The sequence below is a fragment of the Colletotrichum scovillei genome (genome assembly GCF_011075155.1).
Source record: "Colletotrichum scovillei strain TJNH1 chromosome Unknown Contig00003, whole genome shotgun sequence".
In the NCBI taxonomy this organism is placed as follows: Eukaryota; Fungi; Ascomycota; class Sordariomycetes; order Glomerellales; family Glomerellaceae; genus Colletotrichum; species Colletotrichum scovillei.
This window is the reverse complement of record NW_023336261.1, coordinates 3,896,657-3,913,567: the sequence shown is the minus strand read 5'-3', so window position 1 is coordinate 3,913,567 and position 16,911 is coordinate 3,896,657. Positions and strand designations below refer to the sequence as shown.

General features: G+C 53.6%; 6 protein-coding genes across 6 annotated transcripts; 4 read left to right on the top strand and 2 right to left on the bottom strand.

Moving 5' to 3' along the window:
• The first annotated feature begins 1,287 nt into the window (after positions 1 to 1,287).
• Positions 1,288 to 3,449, top strand: HER10_EVM0013029 (uncharacterized protein). The gene is made up of 2 exons (XM_035482401.1): positions 1,288 to 2,452; positions 2,579 to 3,449. The coding sequence occupies exons 1-2, from the start codon at positions 1,857 to 1,859 to the stop codon at positions 2,928 to 2,930; spliced, it is 948 nt and encodes a 315-aa protein (XP_035336720.1). The 5' UTR covers positions 1,288 to 1,856; the 3' UTR covers positions 2,931 to 3,449.
• Positions 2,515 to 5,896, bottom strand: HER10_EVM0013414 (GPI mannosyltransferase 4). The gene is made up of 4 exons (XM_035482773.1): positions 5,214 to 5,896; positions 4,670 to 5,055; positions 4,476 to 4,603; positions 2,515 to 4,420 (listed from the first exon to the last, which is right to left on the bottom strand). The coding sequence occupies exons 1-4, from the start codon at positions 5,320 to 5,322 to the stop codon at positions 3,493 to 3,495; spliced, it is 1,551 nt and encodes a 516-aa protein (XP_035336756.1). The 5' UTR covers positions 5,323 to 5,896; the 3' UTR covers positions 2,515 to 3,492.
• A 4,120-nt stretch (positions 5,897 to 10,016) lies between these two features.
• On the top strand, positions 10,017 to 10,715 carry HER10_EVM0002234 (Skp1 family protein; the record flags this gene model as incomplete). Its single annotated transcript, XM_035471955.1, has 4 exons — positions 10,017 to 10,083; positions 10,154 to 10,251; positions 10,315 to 10,485; positions 10,539 to 10,715. 4 exons carry the CDS (start codon positions 10,017 to 10,019, stop codon positions 10,713 to 10,715), a joined length of 513 nt encoding a protein of 170 aa, XP_035335722.1.
• Positions 10,716 to 12,006: 1,291 nt separating this feature from the next.
• On the bottom strand, positions 12,007 to 12,572 carry HER10_EVM0004599 (60S ribosomal protein L39; the record flags this gene model as incomplete). Its single annotated transcript, XM_035474235.1, has 3 exons — positions 12,007 to 12,055; positions 12,202 to 12,302; positions 12,567 to 12,572. 3 exons carry the CDS (start codon positions 12,570 to 12,572, stop codon positions 12,007 to 12,009), a joined length of 156 nt encoding a protein of 51 aa, XP_035335955.1.
• A 654-nt stretch (positions 12,573 to 13,226) lies between these two features.
• HER10_EVM0006293 (ADP-ribosylation factor family protein) lies at positions 13,227 to 15,307 on the top strand. The gene is made up of 4 exons (XM_035483007.1): positions 13,227 to 13,866; positions 13,958 to 14,041; positions 14,145 to 14,468; positions 14,558 to 15,307. The coding sequence occupies exons 1-4, from the start codon at positions 13,684 to 13,686 to the stop codon at positions 14,579 to 14,581; spliced, it is 615 nt and encodes a 204-aa protein (XP_035336114.1). The 5' UTR covers positions 13,227 to 13,683; the 3' UTR covers positions 14,582 to 15,307.
• Positions 15,308 to 15,531: 224 nt separating this feature from the next.
• On the top strand, positions 15,532 to 16,134 carry HER10_EVM0002574 (ADP-ribosylation factor-like protein 1; the record flags this gene model as incomplete). The annotated part of the gene is made up of 2 exons (XM_035472280.1): positions 15,532 to 15,738; positions 15,763 to 16,134. 2 exons carry the CDS (start codon positions 15,532 to 15,534, stop codon positions 16,123 to 16,125), a joined length of 570 nt encoding a protein of 189 aa, XP_035335760.1. The 3' UTR covers positions 16,126 to 16,134.
• Between the last annotated feature and the right edge of the window lie 777 nt (positions 16,135 to 16,911).

The following is a 16,911-nucleotide window of genomic DNA, read 5'->3' as shown; positions in this document are numbered from 1 at the left end:
CTGCGATGGAACGCTGACCTGCAACTTACAGGGGACGTTTCCCGCCCAAAAGTTCAAGCTCGTTCGCCAAGCCAACCGCATCGCACTCTCGCCCGTATAACTAGCACAGTCGAGACGTCCAATTGGCTGGTTCGCTTCCATGAAGAAATCCCCTTGGATAATGCATACTTGAGAGGGTTGGTAGGCACGTAGGATCGTCTTTTTCTCTTGCTATACCATTTTATTCGTTTTTTCTGTGACATGATTTGGCCCAGCCTTTTCTCTTCAAAACCACTTTGCCTGCAATGCAACAGTTCTCCACCGTTGAGACGACGTTACGATGCCCATTGGCCTCCCAATCTGGCCGCAAATGAGATGCGGAGCGCTGGAGGATCGAAACGTCCAAAGACGAGGGATTCGGGGACGACTTTCATGCCTTCGTTCTCTGCTTCATCTTATCCTGAAAGATAAGGGGATCTCATCGAAAGGAAGGGCGTCTCTTCTCGAACCTCCAAACGCCTGCCAAGCTTCCTTCTCCCCGCGCGCTGGTAGCCCTGTGTGCCCTGTGTGCCCTGTTCTTGACTCTGTCTCTCCACGCTCAGCGCGCGCTTTCCCGGGAGTCGTTAGACCCGTTGTTGGTGGCTGACGAACCGGGCTTAGAAAGGGGAGGCCCGTGGGCGAGTAAACGCCTTGTGAGGTAAAAGGTAAAAAGCATTACCTAGACCGTGGCGGCAGGCAATACTAAATGAGCACCAAAAAAAAAAAAAATAAGTACTCCGTAGTGAGACGGTGAGAAACTAAGTAGGTGAACTAGCAAGCGCGAAACTCCTTCCCACGCGCGCTGACATGATCCGGTCGACTCGGTCGTATCAGTTACCCGTCCCACCAGCTCGGCAATAGGCTATACACGCGAGAACTGAGCACCGAGGAGGAGGAAGAGGAGGGAAAGTGACAAGCTTTCAGCTTCACTGCACGTTGGAGGGCCAGAAATCAGGGTCAGCCTTGATTTTCCCTCTCTCGTCAAAGATACCCGTACAGCGCGTATCGACCGTAGATCATACCCCGTTCTTCATCGATCACACATCCCACCGCCTGCATAAGAAATCCCACCCCTCCTCAGCCCGTACGGATACATACAAGGAGGACCAGCAAGCAGGCCAGCCGATTTGCCAAGCTATCCCGAATGAAGCACAAACCACCGGGGCTGAGAGGAGAGAGAAACCGCGCCAAACTCGTCGTATTAAACTATAAGCTTGCCCCCCGGGCAGGGGGGTTCAGTCCATCAGCGGGACTGTGGACCATAGGCCTGTAAGGTAGTTACTCGCCAGCCCGTTTTTTGCTTTTTCTGGTCTTGCTTACAGTGCTTACCTCCATTGTTCTGGCCTTCCTCCTGGGGTTTAATTTGTATGCCGGCAGCCCTCGCCCGTTCTCGCCTTCACGCTTCTCCCCTTTCGCTCTTCCTGCTTATTTTCCCATCTCCATTCTTCCCTCTCTTCCACACTTCCGTCCTACAATAACATACCCTGGCTCACGCACTTGGCTGGACTCGGTTGTCTTCTCCGCAAACCAAAGGGGGATTCTAACCTATTCGCATTGTACGGGAATATCTCTTGGCGAACACACATCAACAAGCTGTGGGGTTTGTTTCACCAAAGTTCCTTCACTTTGACCTCCAAGAGGGCCACCTACCTCTCGAACTGAGGGATTCAGGCAGACATATTGCAGAAAAGAGCGAGGGAATCTCACACGCAGAAGGAGGCGCAGTAAGCTGGAGCCTGGACGGAGCTAAGAGGGAGACAGAGAGTCTCGGAGGGACACAGAACAACAATAACCCACCATAATAAGTCTCCTCTCTCGAGGACAAGGGGAAATCGGCCATGGAGGGCCCAAGGCCAAGGGCATCCGAGAAGTTTCTCAAAATGACGGCCCCAACAAACACCACAAACACAACCGCAACCTCATCACCCGCCGCAACATCAAACCCACAATACCAGAACCAGCAGGTCTACGAATCCGGCCTCGAAGTAGCCGAGCCAAACGCCTGGAACCGCACAAACCACGACATCCACCTGCCCGAGGTATCTCCCTACAACCACTCGGAAGCCAAGACCACAACCTTCCCCGAGGTCGCGGACGACCCGTTATCGTGGCATCACTACCACAAGCAGAACCCCAACCTCGAGGTCTCGTCGTCGCCGTCCGTCGCTTCTGCGGCGCCGTATTACTATGCCGCCACGGGCCAGCAGCATCCGCCTGGGTATCACAAGCCGCCGCCCGGGTCGCCGGGGTACGGGTCCGGATCTCTCGACGGAGATGGGTCCGGGAAGGGCAAGAAGGCCACAGTATGTGGGATGCGTAGGAAGGTGTGCTATGTAGTCATGGGCGTCGCTATCGTCCTCGTTGTGGCTGCCATCGCCGTCGGTCTTGGGGTAGGGTTGGCGATGAAGAAGAGCGACAACAAGTCTTCGTCAGGGTACGTTTACACTTTTGTCTCTTTACAAATCATCATCCCCTTTCCATCACATTTCCCCCCCTCTGCCGTTTCATTCCATAGTATTCAAATAAGAAACAACGTACCCAAACTAACACCCCAAACCAGCAACTCAACGACAACACCAGCAACATCAACCGCAAACGCAACAATCACCTGCCCCGCCGCAGACAACGTAACCTACAGCTCCCCCGACGCCCCCAAACGCACCTTCCGCATGATCTGCGGCCACGACTTCAACTCGGCCGACGGCGCCACCGACCTCACCTCGGAAAACGCAACCACCATGGCCGCCTGCATCGACCTCTGCGCGTCAAAGGGCGACGACTGCGTCGGGGCCGGGTGGGGCGATTACTACGGCAACCACGTCTGCTGGATGAAGAGTAAGCTGGGGACGATGAACGTTTCGGGAAATTGGTATTTCGCTGTGGATGTGAATAAGACGAGCGTGGCGGCGTGATGAGGCTGCTCCGTAAGGAGGGGGGGCGGGCAGGGGGGAGGAAGTGATCAATTGTCCTCGTCCCGTGTTCGTCCGCCGTCCAGCTCTGCGTCTTGAGGATATTCAGGGGCTTATGGTACATTACCATCGTACTTGAGCCCTTTCTCAACAGACGACACAAACGGACCCAGCGTGGATGAGGTGGTCGTCGGCATATTCCTGGATGAATGCCGGCGAACTCGATGAGGTCTAGCGTCTAACGAAGCGCTTGGTATGCGCTATAGGTTCTGTTTGCAGACAGATGATGTGATGGAATCGGAACCGAGGGAGCTCCCTAACGAACGTAAAGGATCTCACAAAAAAAAAAAAAAAGAGGCCTTGTATAATGAAATGGAAAATTGGCGCCATCGGTACGGCGCTCGAGAAATTTATGGGGTGTTAGTCACAAACAGGGACAAAGGAAGGACCACCACATCACATAGTCACGATACCATTTGCTTTCGAAGGATCGAATACTTTTTCAATCATCAAAACGTTCAAATCTTTTCATTCATTGCTTTTGAGTCTCCTCCACGGCCAACACTCACTTGCAACTCTTCGTCACACGCCAGGCGACGAGACCACGCCTGCCAATCACCCTCGTTAGGGTGTTCCAGATGCCGTCGTCACCAAAGTCAAGATCGTCTAGGTTCAAGTGTTGCCTGTAACGCCATACCTCGCGGAACCGTAGGCCTTTCAGTCCCTTGTTGGGAAGGTAGGGGTCTATCCACGTCGCTGATGCTGGTGCGATCAGATATGTCCCGTTCTTCTCCTTCAAATACTCCGAGTTGCGTCGATCCGCCGGCGTGTCGCAGGTAGCCAACTTGGTCAGCTCCTCAAGGAGTATGTCGCCCTTCATACCCATCACGTCGCGCGTCGTGAGGACCTCATTCTTGCCGTTAAGAAGCCAGATGGGTGGCGTATAGGTCTTCCACCAGACGGCCTGCGTCGCGTCTGGCTGCTTGCTCAGGAATACCTGGCCCGGCACGATACCGCCTTGATGGTAGACACCCATGAGGATACCAAAGATCAAGTTGAAAGCAAGCCACACCCCGATCCACACGCGAACGACAGTCCGATTCTTCGGAAGGTGCACTGATGAGAGGATGAGCGGGACGGTGGGCAGCAGGAATCGTGCTTCCTGGTGCTGGAAGATAGACAGCACGAAGACACCAGAGATGGCCGAGTAGAGTCGTAATGAGAGGTATGGCTGAGTGAAGAGCAACATCGCAGCGGGGCCGATGAGCATGGGAATGTTGACCAGTAGGTGCTGGTACCAGGGGTGCAACCCATGCTGCGCAAGGTTGTCTGTGTCGATGTTGTACATGAGGTTGTTAAGTGGCGTGATGACTGGCCGTGAGATGAGGTCTGCCCATTTGATGGGTTCAGGGAGGTAGAATGCCGTATCCAGGGTGATGGCGACCAAGGTAGTTGTGAGAGCTGCCAACACCATCACGGTGAAGGACATGGGTCTGGTGGGTTGTTAGTGGGCGGTCCCCTGATGTCATGGTGCCTAGGCGGACCTACCTATTGAGAAAATGGGGTATCAAGCGAAGTCCCGGAATCAACAAGAACGCCGGGAAAGTAATTCTATTAAACAATCCAAAGACGGCCACTATGCCGAGAATCGTAGAAGCAAGAAGCGATGATTGTTGCTGTCACAAGCGTTAGTTGGCATTCACATGTTGGTGTCCACAAAATCGTGCCAAGGGGGTCCTTACCGGGCTCTCGACAATGCGCTGAATCAAGACCAAGCACCAAGCAACAACGAGACACTCCACCGAGTTGGAGAACGTGTGCGTCTGGTACGTCCATGTGACATAGGACGAGGCGACCAGGAGCACAGCAACGCGACGGTGTCGTGGAGAGCTGATGAGCTCATGGATGGCCCAATCCTCCAGCACGAAGCTGGTGACGAACATGAGGACGCGAAGGATCCAAAAGACTGCGATTGGGGGGATCTCGCCATCCTTGCCGTTACCGATCCACAGCCATCTCAGCAACATCATGGGCAGGCCGTAGACGGGCCATAAGGGGAAGACGCTTCGTATCGGGTGCTCATTTGTAAATTCCCATGTGTGCCGTACCGGGTAACTAAAGATTTGGCCTGCGCCACGCCGTTAGTCTAGGTCCTGTTGAACGAGAACGAGCGCCTAAACTCAATCCGAGCTATGAGGGAGGAAGCTCCATGGCGCCAAACCGAGAGCTGCGCACGCTCTTACCCAGGCAACGGGATGCAGCAGCTGCAAAACAAGCCAAACGTACCTGCGATGACCTCTGGGCCCTGGAAATTCTCGTCGGGGTGCAGGTAGCTGGGTGACAGGGCGAACCACAGTCTAACCAGCACCAGAAATAGGTACGCTCTCCGCCACATGACTCCAGGTGCTCTCGATTATGATCTGGTGGTAGCTGCTGCGCGTAGCTCGGGCATCGGTTCGTGATCGAAGGCTGGAAGTAGCCAGGTGTCGAGTATTAGGCGGAGCCAGGCTGGCGGGAGGTTCGTTGCGAAAAGGAGGGTATGTCGCAACGTCGCATCATCAGGAGGAGAGGCGCATGTACAGGAGCCAGGTATGCGATGGTTTGCCAGGCGCAGCGGAGGTCAAGGACGGAGAGGTGGGGGTTAAAGTAAGGTAAAGGCAAGAAGAAGGATGGTCACAAAGAAGGGAAAATATTATTATTTGCAAGGTGAGGCCCGGTGAGGGTGGTGGGAGAGAAGCAAAGGGAAAAGAAAAGAGGTGCGCAGGTCGAGGTGCGACTAAAGCAAGGCAAGGCCAGGTAAATAAGTCCAAGGTCAGGTAAGGTCAGGTAGATAGGGTGATGGTCAGGATATTTTTTGCGCGGACTCGGGTCGAGAGAAAGTGACTGAGTGTCGCTCCCACGCTCTGTCAGCCCGCAAGCGCACCCGCACCCGCACCCGCACCGCAGCTCTTTTGGACCTTGGAGGGGACTTTGCAGGGTTATGGAGAAGGGAGAAGAGATAACCTTGCTCTCACAACCTGGTCGGTACGTGTATTTTGTAAGCAGTGTACTCCGTAGGGGCCAGCCAGTTCCCGAGCAATAGGCCCAGAACTATCCATATGAGGGTGTATCCGCAATCTCTGAGACTACTTTAGCGGGCACATGGCCCCTGCTGAGGCTGCTCTTGCTTCTGTTTGGTGCTTAGGGCACTTGTTGTTTGATTTCTTGCCTTTGCAGGTTCCCACCAGAGGAGCCAGGTGAGATGAGATGAGCTCAGGGTGTGACTACCTCACGGAGTGAGGTCTGCTGAGTGCTACGTACCTACCTAACGTTAGGTACCCAGGCAAGGTAAGGTAAAGGTAGTTGGTAAGTGACGGGAGGATGGATGGAAGGACTGAAGGAGGGAGGTGTCAAGGTTGGGAGCTCCAATGACGGGAGAGTCTAAGGACCAGGGAGGTAAGGCGGGTGGCCGATTGTCATTTCCTCCCAGGTTGTTGGCAGTTGCAACTGGCAGCTCCCGCCGTGTGTTTGCTCCTTCCCTTTTCCCAACTGTCTACTAATACTCTATGCGTACCTTCTTACCCGGTATAAGGCAGGTACCGGTATCCGTACGAATAAGGAGGAACCTTCCTGCCATGCCTTGGATAATGGACTGCTTATTCCCCGGCACACCTCAGATACAGGGATCGTCAACCCAACTCCCAACACACAAGCGAAGCGTCACGCACGAGTCCGCGATGTGGTTGCTGGCTGGCAGAAATCAAAAGAAAAGAAAACCGAGCCCGACTTTTGGAGAGTGTGCCCTCCCAAGTCCGCTGCAACGGCCCCCTGTTCCCTGCCAAGCTCTTCTCGCTAGGGCCTTCAGTTGGGAGCGCTAACTCCCAAAACGGGCAAGGCAGACTGCCACCGGCCAGCACCTGGAACTGGGAGGGTGCATGCCACTGCCATCGTGGCTCATAGGGCCATCGCTACACACCCACGACACCTCAACACAGAGGGAAGTGTCTATCCAGTACGTGTATTGTGAGCGAGGTGGCCCCATCCAAAGCTTCTAATTCTGCCGTCCTCTTCATCCACCACTCCAAACCCTCGCCAGGGGACACCACCCCCTTTCCCCGGACAGCCAACCAAATAACACCAACCCAGTCAGCAGGTTTCTCGAACCACGTCTTTCCATCATGTCTTGCTGTCATTATGCATCATTTCCCATCCGTCCAGCATGGGGGGGCTGCCTGTCAACAACATGCCAACTTTTGACTTTTTGCCAGTTGGTGAACGGATACTTGTCTCCAACATATCTCTGGGAGTCGCATCAAACAAAGCCATGCCACCCGTCCCCAACGCTCTGTCCGTTCGTCTGGTGAAAAAGGCCGATATTGATATCAGACGAACGTAATAATGCCAATCCCGGAACGCCATCTGCGCATCCGCGGTCGTAGTCGCGTTCGCCCCTTTGGTCCGTCGACGGAAGCTTCGGGATCGCGGGCCCCATCAACATCCGGCGCTATGAATTGCGAATCATTAAATTTCACGGACGCAGGCGCGCCGCCCACTCCCACTGGCGCGTCCCCATGAAACCGGCCCAGTCATCATTAATACATTCCACGCTTTGCCCTATTCCGAGAGATTGGGTCCTCACGTACGTTAGCAAGCAAAATAACTTACAGAGTGCCATTTGTATCCCGAAGCAGCACACTTCCTCTACACAATCAGAGGACCAGGGATGTTAAACCAAATGCCGCCATCTTCAGTGTCTCGCACCATCAGATTGGCGTTGCCCTGCTCGCGCGTCGCGGGGGTTCAGATCCGTGGAGAAGACAGGCTCCCTAAAGTGCTTGCAGTTCGCTTTCGCCATCGGCCCTGTCTTTCCATGTCCACACCCTGGCCAGCTCCAGATTCTTGTCGGACATTTCCTTCGCTACGAGAGCTTGGTACGAGAGCTTATCCACGACATTTTTCGTATACTTTCAGTTGATGCCATTCTGGTCACCCAGCAGTGAAGGCAAACCTAGTCGCTCACTCCACGAACCGAGACAGAGAAACAAGGAACATCACAAGCAAGGTAGGCACCAGACGCCATTAGCAAGCATCGACCTGGGAGCGTTTTGGACTCAAGGCCATCCGCTGAGAAGCATTTTTTCACGATGCAACCATTGGCAACAGGAGGCAGTGCTCGGTCTCCGCAGATACGGCACTCACAGGAATAGATCCTGACGTTGCCTTACCGGCCGTCTCCGCCGCCCTCGGCTCTGCCTTGCCGGTCTCCTCGGCCGGGCTTTAGCTTAGCGGCGACGAGGTTCTTGTCCGAGTAAGGTATGCCAGCATTAATCGTCTGTCCGGCTCCGAAAACTGGTTTGCCGCTTGCGGAGAGATGCCAAGCAACTGCAGTCTGTTACAAGAAGTCTGTGCCAGGCCGCATTGCATCAAAGTCGGAATCCTGTGACGTTTGGACTTATCACTCGGTGATTTGTGAGCCAGAGATTTGGACTATACTGGTTTCCCTCTCTCTCTGAGTGTAGCAGAGTGGGAGAGCAGAACGATGTTTGGCCGAATCTAGCTTCCTTAATCACGAGACCCTCTCAGCAGGTATCGCCTCAGAGGTCATGGGATGGTATGTAGATCTAGCAGGCCCGCCCTCACCCCGAATACTTCCCAACATTTTCTCCTATTTGAGTTATCTCTAAGATGAACACAATTTATCCTTCAAGTTTGTCTCATTTGACCAGCGTTAAAGTACGGCATCCAGGCTGGCTCCAAATCTCATGTTGAGCTTCGTCTACACAAGGTACCTTGACCGCACAGGCAAAGTTACTGGCTTAGGGTAAAAGCCAGAGGGAACACGGAAAATTGCTACCTTAAGTCCAGCAATATCGAGCTCCCTTTTTCCTTTCTCTAGAGGGAATCTGGCTGCTCATCTGAAGCAATGCCTTTGTAAGAACTCTTTCAATGGGCATCACCTCCGCGGGTGCCTGGGGCCCCCGGAAAATAAGGCATAGGCTGAAGCTTACCTAGGGTAAGGTCTCTGGGTTGTGGTGAATCAGCTCGATGGGAGGGAAGTCCTTCAGGCTGCCTCGGAATTTGCCTGGAGCCAACGAGGAGGATAGGTAAATAGGTAGCAGCACAATCTGCAACACAAAACAATCTGGTATAACTTCTTGATTCATGCTGCTGGTGCCACTTCTGAGTCTTTGCAAGCAGAAATGAGAATCCCTCGTACATCATGCCGAAGGGAAAGAGTGAAGGGGACAACATCTGTACAAGCTTACAACTTCTCTTTGTCTAGGATTACATAAGGGAGCCGGCTGTGCCTCCATCCTCGCTCTGCCGCACAAAGGTGAGTTGCATTCGGCGAAGAGTCACTGAGACTGTGTTCTGCAAGGTAATGGAGTTCATGGAACACCGCCAGGACGCTTCTGCCTCAGGCTCTTCTTGCGTGACACTTTCTTTTCTCTTGCTGTCTTCCAGGTCGGACGAGAGGGAATTGTTCTTTTCCAGGGCATGTCCATTGATGTGCTGTGCCTTTGCGGGTCCATCGACTCCATTGAGGCCTTCTGAAAGGCACCAAAGGGTAGGTACCTCGAGCCATATAAAGTTCTCCAGGCAACAGATGTAGAGTCCCATGAGCACAAACAGGTCCCCGCCACCTTGAACCAATCAAAGCACCTGCCGCCCTTACCTCTGCCTGGTGCTCCCTCAACTTCTACGGGTAAGGTAGCGACGCTCTCTGCCTTCCCACTTCTCCACAACCAACAACCTGGCCGCCCCGACCCTCAAAACCGTCCAACCTAACGTCTGACGCAACAAAAGCCATCTCCGATCACTTATTCACTGCTTCGTTTGTCCGCCTTTCTCCAATCAAACAACTGTCGCCGGTCGCATACAAAATCTTCACCTTCTCATTCTATCTCCGAATCATAAACGTAAGGCCTATATAGTCCCGACTCCCGCTGCTTCCTTCCCCGCCGGCCGACTTCTACTTTCCCCCACCATCCTCCAGAAGCAACTTCAATCCTTCGATCAATCATCACCAGTCAACCATCGCCATCTGCCAACTCCAAGCTGACCGCTCCAAGATATTCTGCATCGCAGTTACCCAAATTACTAGACAAAATGGCCGCCGAGAAGAAGGACGCCAAGATCTGGGTTCAGTCCAACGATAACATCACGATCCCCGTTGGTACGTCAGACCCCTCCTTCCGCCCGCGAGCCCGGTCTTGACCAGACCCTTGCTAACGCAACTCCTCTAGATCGCGTTGTCGCTGAGCGCTCCATGCTCATCAAGAACATGCTCGAGGATGTTGGTGATGATGCCATCAGCCAGGAGAACCCCATCCCCATTCCCAACGTATGTGTCGCCGCCTCTCGCCTCTCGGCCGAATGATCGACAAGCGCTGACATTTTGTCCCAGGTCAACGAGGCGGTCCTCCGCAAGGTCATCGAGTGGTGCGACCACCACCGCGCCGATCCCGTCCAGACCGCCGATGACGAGAACGATGCTCGCAAGAAGACCACCGAGATCGAGGAGTGGGACCAGAAGTTCATGCAGGTCGACCAGGAGATGCTCTTCGAGATCATCCTCGTATGTTACCCGTTACTGTCACATGTCCTTGAAGTAAGCTAATATTTTGACAGGCTTCCAACTACCTGGACATCAAGCCTCTCCTCGACGTCGGCTGCAAGACCGTTGCCAACATGATCAAGGGCAAGTCACCCGAGGAGATCCGCAAGACCTTCAACATCACCAACGACTTCACCCCCGAAGAGGAGGAGCAGATTCGCCGCGAGAACGAGTGGGCCGAGGACCGTTAAATATCACGACAAATGGATTGGTGGAAAAGAACCGGAGTCTGGGTTAACCTACTCTTCGGACATTTCTCTGCGCACCTAATGTGTGATGCATCGTACTCCGGCGTTTTGACGATCGCTCATTGATTCGTTTTTCGGTTACCCTGGAAAGTTTGCGGGTTGCTCCACAGGTCAGGAATTCACGTCCCGTATGGAACGGGACACTTGGTAGATGAGAGGCGCTTGACACAAGGTCATCCATCCCATGCGCAGCAGTTATGCGTGCGTCCCATTTGGTTTTGCTACAAATTCATAGCAAGGCAAAGGAGTTTGATTTCGCGTCTAACGTACTAGACCTGTTCCTTGATGACATTTTTGCGTTTGTGAGCTGGAGGTTGTAACAAAATCAGGTATTGGGATCGACCACATCGCTGGATATACAGCTAATGCCATGCGTCCGGGTGGAGATGGCTTCCATGACAGACATTATGCGACAAGGCTGACAACGAAACCTCACTAAGCACGCTGTACTACAAGGGCCCGTATTTCGTCAACAGTGAGTCATTGGAGACTGGTAAGTCAGATGGCTGTGAACACTCGGCGACCAATTTCACTATGGTATGCTAGAGTAAACCTATTTGAGCCTGCTGCTAGTAGCTGTTGAACCCCAGGGGCGCTACCTTGGTTGATATTGGCGACAATCAAGCCAAGGAAACAGGCGATGGGGGATCTACAAGCCCCAGTTCCCCCTCCATTCGACCCATTGCTATCATGAATACCGCTGACAAGCTAACAGCGACAATTGTCATGGCATAACGCAAAGACTTCTCAGCCGCAAGCACAGGCCTGGGCCGCGGTATCGCAGCGTGGAGGTTCGGATTAGCACCTGTGGGCGAGGTCAAGAAGGGAGTCCTCGATGGCGAGGTGGAATGAATCGCGGTCCTTCAATTATCCCATCACGTACGTACTGAGCGACGGAGAATGATAATCGTGGGGGCCTCATCTCTTCAGAGGCAAATTTTGCATTTCCTTTCCCTATGACCGTAACATGCAATACGTAGAGTCTAGCCGAACCGGGCATCCATTTTGTTTCCCCTCCATTCCTGTTTGTCAAAAAAGACTTCCCCCACGAATTCAGGACTCGAGCCAGTGGGTATTTGAGTCCATTAGGATGAACCCCTCCCGTTTGATGCGAAAGTTTTCCCCCAAGTCGAGCGCGGCGTCGTCGTTCGGTCGGCGGTATCCATGGTTTTGATATGGAAGTCCCGCAGGATAGGGTAAGGGATTTTCTTGAAGAGAGAAGGAGGCGAGGCGTTTAGATGCCGAGACGGGTCTTGCGCCAGTGACGACGCTTCGCGTTGTAGCTGTGATGGAGATGTTAGTATTGTGATGTTTGGTGGGGGGGTGTGTTCCATGTGAAAGACTCTCTTCGCCTTTTGACCCGTTTCCAGATCGAGACTAAAAGAGGAGAGAGGCTTCCGGAGAGGAACAGAGGGAGGGTGTATCGTACCGAATAGTGTTACCGGTGCGAAGGCGAATCCATTGGGGAATGGGGCGGTTCTGCTTCTGCGCCTTGGCGAGCTTCTGCTTCGTGCGGAAAGACTTGTGGCTCTGTATCGCGAGAGATCTTGTCAGCATTCTGCTTTTTTTGTATTGGATTTCCTCGTATGCTTCTCGATCGCCCTCCTCGATGTCGTTGATGATGTTTGCCCCTCACTCCTCCATCGTGAACCCCGTCCACAGGTGACGCATTTTGTCGAATCGCGCGGATGCAATATGTCGGTAGATTCGGTCGAGGGACAACATCATCATCGCGTCGAAGAGGGTCGTTTGAACGAGAGGGCGAAGACGAAGGGGCGTAATATATCAACGTACCGGCATTTTGACGGCTTGTTGGCTGATCAAACTGGTGCGAGTCCTTTGGGGTGGCAGTTGTTCTCCAGATGGGATGGGTTGAATCAATCTCACCACTAGAAATGAGAAATTCTTGTGCACAAGGCGCACTAGGTTAGCGAGCCCGCAGTCGCCTTGATTGGTGGACAGGGCACAAGGTGGAGTCGGTCACGCTTTCGGAGCCTGGTGGGGGAGAGGGGAGGCACGAGAAGGTTACTCGCCTCTTGAGGCTCAGCCGTGTGGCTCGCTCCTGCTTGTTTTTTTTTTTTCTTTTGCTCAGGTGCTGATTAGATAAGACACAGGATCCTGCTGCCTCAGGCATGCGTATCCAGAGTCTGCTTATGTGATAATCCCTGACATGCCGATAGGCTCGAGCGGCCGACGATCCCAGAATTGGCAGCCCGCGGACCCGTTTGGACGCCCAGGTTTCCCATCCATGCATGTCTTAAAAACTGTCAATTAGGGGGGACCCGTTCCGCTACCTTACCTTTACTGTTACGCCTTAGGGGGAAGTCAAGCCATCCGAGATTCTTTTGCAACGGTCCTTTGTCTGCTACTCGTAAAGACAAGAAAGACAGCTCGACGAAACGAAGCCCACGACGAATTAAGCCAAAATCTTGAAAACAGTGAAAAAGGAGAGAAACTAGATACTCCTTCTTAATTTTTATTGCCCCTGAACGCCACGGAACATTTGTCGCCCTTTTCTCTCACACCCCTTTCGTGCTCTCCTATTCTTCACCAACGGTTAAAGGGCCTCCGTTTGTACATAATTCCAGCAAAGCGGGCGGAGCCTTTTCTTTGGTCAGCTTTCGTCATTCTACTCTTGCTGCTGCTGCTGCTCGCCCCTTGGGAAACAAGCCACCTTTTGCTACCACCACCAACCTTACCTTACCTACCTTAAACCTCCGCGACCTTCCTGTCCCGAGGCCAACCGCGTACATTGTGACAGAACACAAGTCGCAGCGCAACCCCCGAACCCGCACACGGCCTTTTGCATCCCTACGAAAGCTCCGAGTTTACACCACGACCACACCTCTTCCCACACCGAGTTCCTGTCGAGAATCGACAAACCATCTTTCAAAATGGGCGCAAGCATGTCATGGCTGTCGGGCCTCGTGTGGTCGAAGAAGGAGATTCGCATCCTGATCTTGGGACTGGTATGCGAACCCTCCCGCTCAGCGTTTCCCTCGTGATGCGTCCGAAACGTGGAGACGCAAGGCTGACAAACCACCGTGTTCTACAGGATAACGCTGGCAAGACGACACTTTTGTACAGACTGAAGGTGAGTTCTGCGGCAGACTTCCCTCTCCGCCGTCGCTCAAGGCGTGCATCTCGTGAAGTGCCTTGGACTAACCTTTTTCTGAACCTTCCAGATCGGTGAGGTTGTCACCACGATCCCCACGATAGGATTCAACGTCGAGTCCGTCACATACAAAAACCTCAATTTCAACGTTTGGGTATGCCACCATTCTCCGATGCACCCCTTCTCTGCAACACCACACGCAAGCGAGAGAGAGAGAAAAAGAGACTGACAGCAGCCATGCGCGCCCGCGACTATAGGATCTAGGTGGTCAAACCAGCATTCGCCCCTACTGGCGGTGTTACTACGCCAACACGGCGGCCGTCATCTTCGTCGTCGACTCGACCGATATCGAGCGTCTGCAGACCGCGGCCGAGGAGCTGGGCGCCATGCTCAACGAGGAGGAGCTCAAGGACGCTTCGCTCCTCGTCTTTGCCAACAAGCAGGACCAGCCCGGCGCCAAGGGCGCGGGCGAGATCTCGGAGGCGCTGCGCCTCGGCGAGCTGCGCGATCGGAACTGGAGCATCATGGCCTGCTCCGCGGTCGACGGCAGCGGTGTCACGGAGGGCATGGACTGGCTTGTCGTACGTGCATACCCTACCGGATCTACTCCTCGAGATCCATTTGAGGAGAAACTTTGAGTTGGGACACGAATGCTGACCTCTTCCACTAGCAAACCGTCAACCAGGAGTCATAAAAACGGAGTCTATGACTTTGCTGACCCTTACACGACCAACCTCTCAAAAACAACCACTTATATATAACGCCCCTCACGATTTATAATACGGCCCATCAATTGGGTAGAGCTGCGCATCGATGTGTGTTTGTCGACGTCTTTTTTTGTTTTGGAGAGAGAGAGGGCATTCGCAAGATCCCCCGTCAACCCTCGGCGTACTGCGAGACCGGCGTTTCAGCATTGGGTAGTGCCGGACTGTAGACCGAATACTGGAAACAGTTAGTCTGCGGTTTTTACTGCCGTGCGCATTTACGAATATCTGGACAACGGGGTCGTTTCGAAATGCGGATGAGTGAACGCGCGTGTTGCGCATACAACGTTTTATGAGGCGACCAGAGGGCCCGAATGGGAGGGGCGGGGGGAGAGAGAGACACACACACAGAAGACAGAGGAAGAGATGAAAGAGAAAGGAAACTCGAGTTGATTCGTCCATTTTATCAGTTTACACGCTTCTAATGCCAGCACGGGGACGTCGTACCGCGTCCCTGGTTTCTGTTCTGACACCTCCTTTGGTCGCCCGTGTGATGGCTAACCCCCTTTCTCAGAGTTCTCGTATGAGGTAGGCGGCGAGATTTGGATAGAAACGGGCTCATGTGTGAGCTTTTAATCATTCTTACACAGTCTTGGAACTTTTCCGAGACGATGGGGAGTCACAGCTCTCACAAAGCACGAAAAGTATACAACGGCCAGTTTGATTGTAAGCTAACTTGCATCGAGAAACTTCACCCATTCAGGCCATCATCATCACAAAACCGACCGCAACGCCGATCGACATGACAACCGCCCACGGCTGACCCATCGCCGCCGGTCCGGATCCCCTAGCGGCACCCGGGACGGAAGTGGCCGAGGTCAGCTCGGTGGGACACGCCGACACTGTCGTTGTTACCTTTTCCCGTTGCCGTCTCTGCACGATGGGCGGGATCTGGAAGACGCACGTCGGACGCTGGGTGCCGGTCGTCGTCGTCGTTGTCGCGGCCGTCAGACTCGGCCTCGTTACGCTTTCTGTGGCCGTAGCGAGGGAGTCGTCGCTTGTTGTAGGGGCAGAGGAGGAGGAAGAGGAAGAGAAAGAGGCTCTTTCCGGTGGGTGGAAGCAGCCTGCGGCTTCGCTTTTGCCGCAGGTATAGCCCTTTTGGCACCACCAGGTCTTGGAGGAGCCGTGGCAGCAGACGCCGTCGGGCGGCATGCAGCCTTCCCAGCAGGGGATCGTGGACCCGGGGCAGACTGTGCCGTCGTCGATGGGTGGTTGGGATGGAGAAGGGGTGGGTGTTGACTGGGAGGTTGCTGCTGCGGTGAAGGCGAGGAAGAGGAAGAGGAGGGATGTAGAGCTTGAGAGGAGCATTTTGGTCAAGTTGTGTGGCGCGTTCTTGGGAGTATCAGGAAGATTTTCAGATGGCGTGAAGGTTTGGGTGATCGAGATGCGTTCTTGTGAGCTTCTCACCGACGGCAAGATTGGCGAGGCTCCCTCTTTATACGGTCTCGAAGGCGGCACGCTGTACAATGAGTAGTGAATCACATCGCGGGAGTTGGCCGGCAGGTGCATGATTCACAACTTGCGTCTCGTCACTCATTCACCCCCCTCGTGATGGCGATTCTCCAGCACGAGAGACAACTCATGTTTGCTTTCCTAAGCTGCGTATGCCTCTCTTGCCTCATAGCGGACAGATTTAGATCTTCGGGTGCGGGGGTGACACAGTCGGAGAGTTTGCCTGGCTTGCTGTCCTCCCGGCTCAGTTCCCCGGTTCAAGCTGGCCATGTCGTCCAAGGTCCTGTGTGCGTACTGTTGACGAGGCATCATAGCTTGGGACACAGCTTTGATGGCTTTCGTTTCGGGTGCTTTTCTTCCACAAAAGGACGCAAATAAAGTGCTCCGGCCACGGCGGCGAGGATGTGTCTGGAATTGTTAGAACATCAAGGCCTCCTCCTGTTCTGGAGGAACGTCAAGATGTTTGTTCAGGCTCTCAATCGCTCGACCGTGTTTAAGCGAGTATTTTTTTCTAAAGATGGCCAGATCTGTTCACTAGTGGATGACTATGTATGTAATGTAGCCAAGGTTGAGTGAGGCCTTTTCCAGGATGATGGAGGTTGGTTGGCTTATTGGCGCTCTCATTTATGACTACGATACTTTACCCATAGGGATGTTTTTTCCTAGGTAGCGTCTCCCAATGGGACGTTGACTATTCATGGGCCTTTGGTATGAAGCCGTTTCCTGACTTTACTCCTACAAGACTATCATTCATGGCGAAGTCGATAGAGCGAATAGCAATGCCGGAAGAGAACGCGTGAATAGGTTT

What these genes read in the sequence shown, in the direction of transcription:
- HER10_EVM0013029 (XM_035482401.1), top strand. Translation starts at nt 1,857, where the DNA reads ATGGAGGGCCCAAGGCCAAGGGCATCCGAGAAGTTTCTCAAAATGACG. An exon ending in GACAACAAGTCTTCGTCAGG is followed by an intron (nt 2,453 to 2,578) that starts GTACGTTTACAC and finishes ACCCCAAACCAG; the next exon opens with CAACTCAACGACAACACCAG.
- HER10_EVM0013414 (XM_035482773.1), bottom strand. Translation starts at nt 5,322, where the DNA reads ATGTGGCGGAGAGCGTACCTATTTCTGGTGCTGGTTAGACTGTGGTTC. An exon ending in GGGCCCAGAGGTCATCGCAG is followed by an intron (nt 5,056 to 5,213) that starts GTACGTTTGGCT and finishes GGCGTGGCGCAG; the next exon opens with GCCAAATCTTTAGTTACCCG. An exon ending in AGCGCATTGTCGAGAGCCCG is followed by an intron (nt 4,604 to 4,669) that starts GTAAGGACCCCC and finishes CGCTTGTGACAG; the next exon opens with CAACAATCATCGCTTCTTGC.
- HER10_EVM0006293 (XM_035483007.1), top strand. Translation starts at nt 13,684, where the DNA reads ATGGCTGTCGGGCCTCGTGTGGTCGAAGAAGGAGATTCGCATCCTGAT. An exon ending in CACTTTTGTACAGACTGAAG is followed by an intron (nt 13,867 to 13,957) that starts GTGAGTTCTGCG and finishes TGAACCTTCCAG; the next exon opens with ATCGGTGAGGTTGTCACCAC. An exon ending in AGGGCATGGACTGGCTTGTC is followed by an intron (nt 14,469 to 14,557) that starts GTACGTGCATAC and finishes CTCTTCCACTAG; the next exon opens with CAAACCGTCAACCAGGAGTC.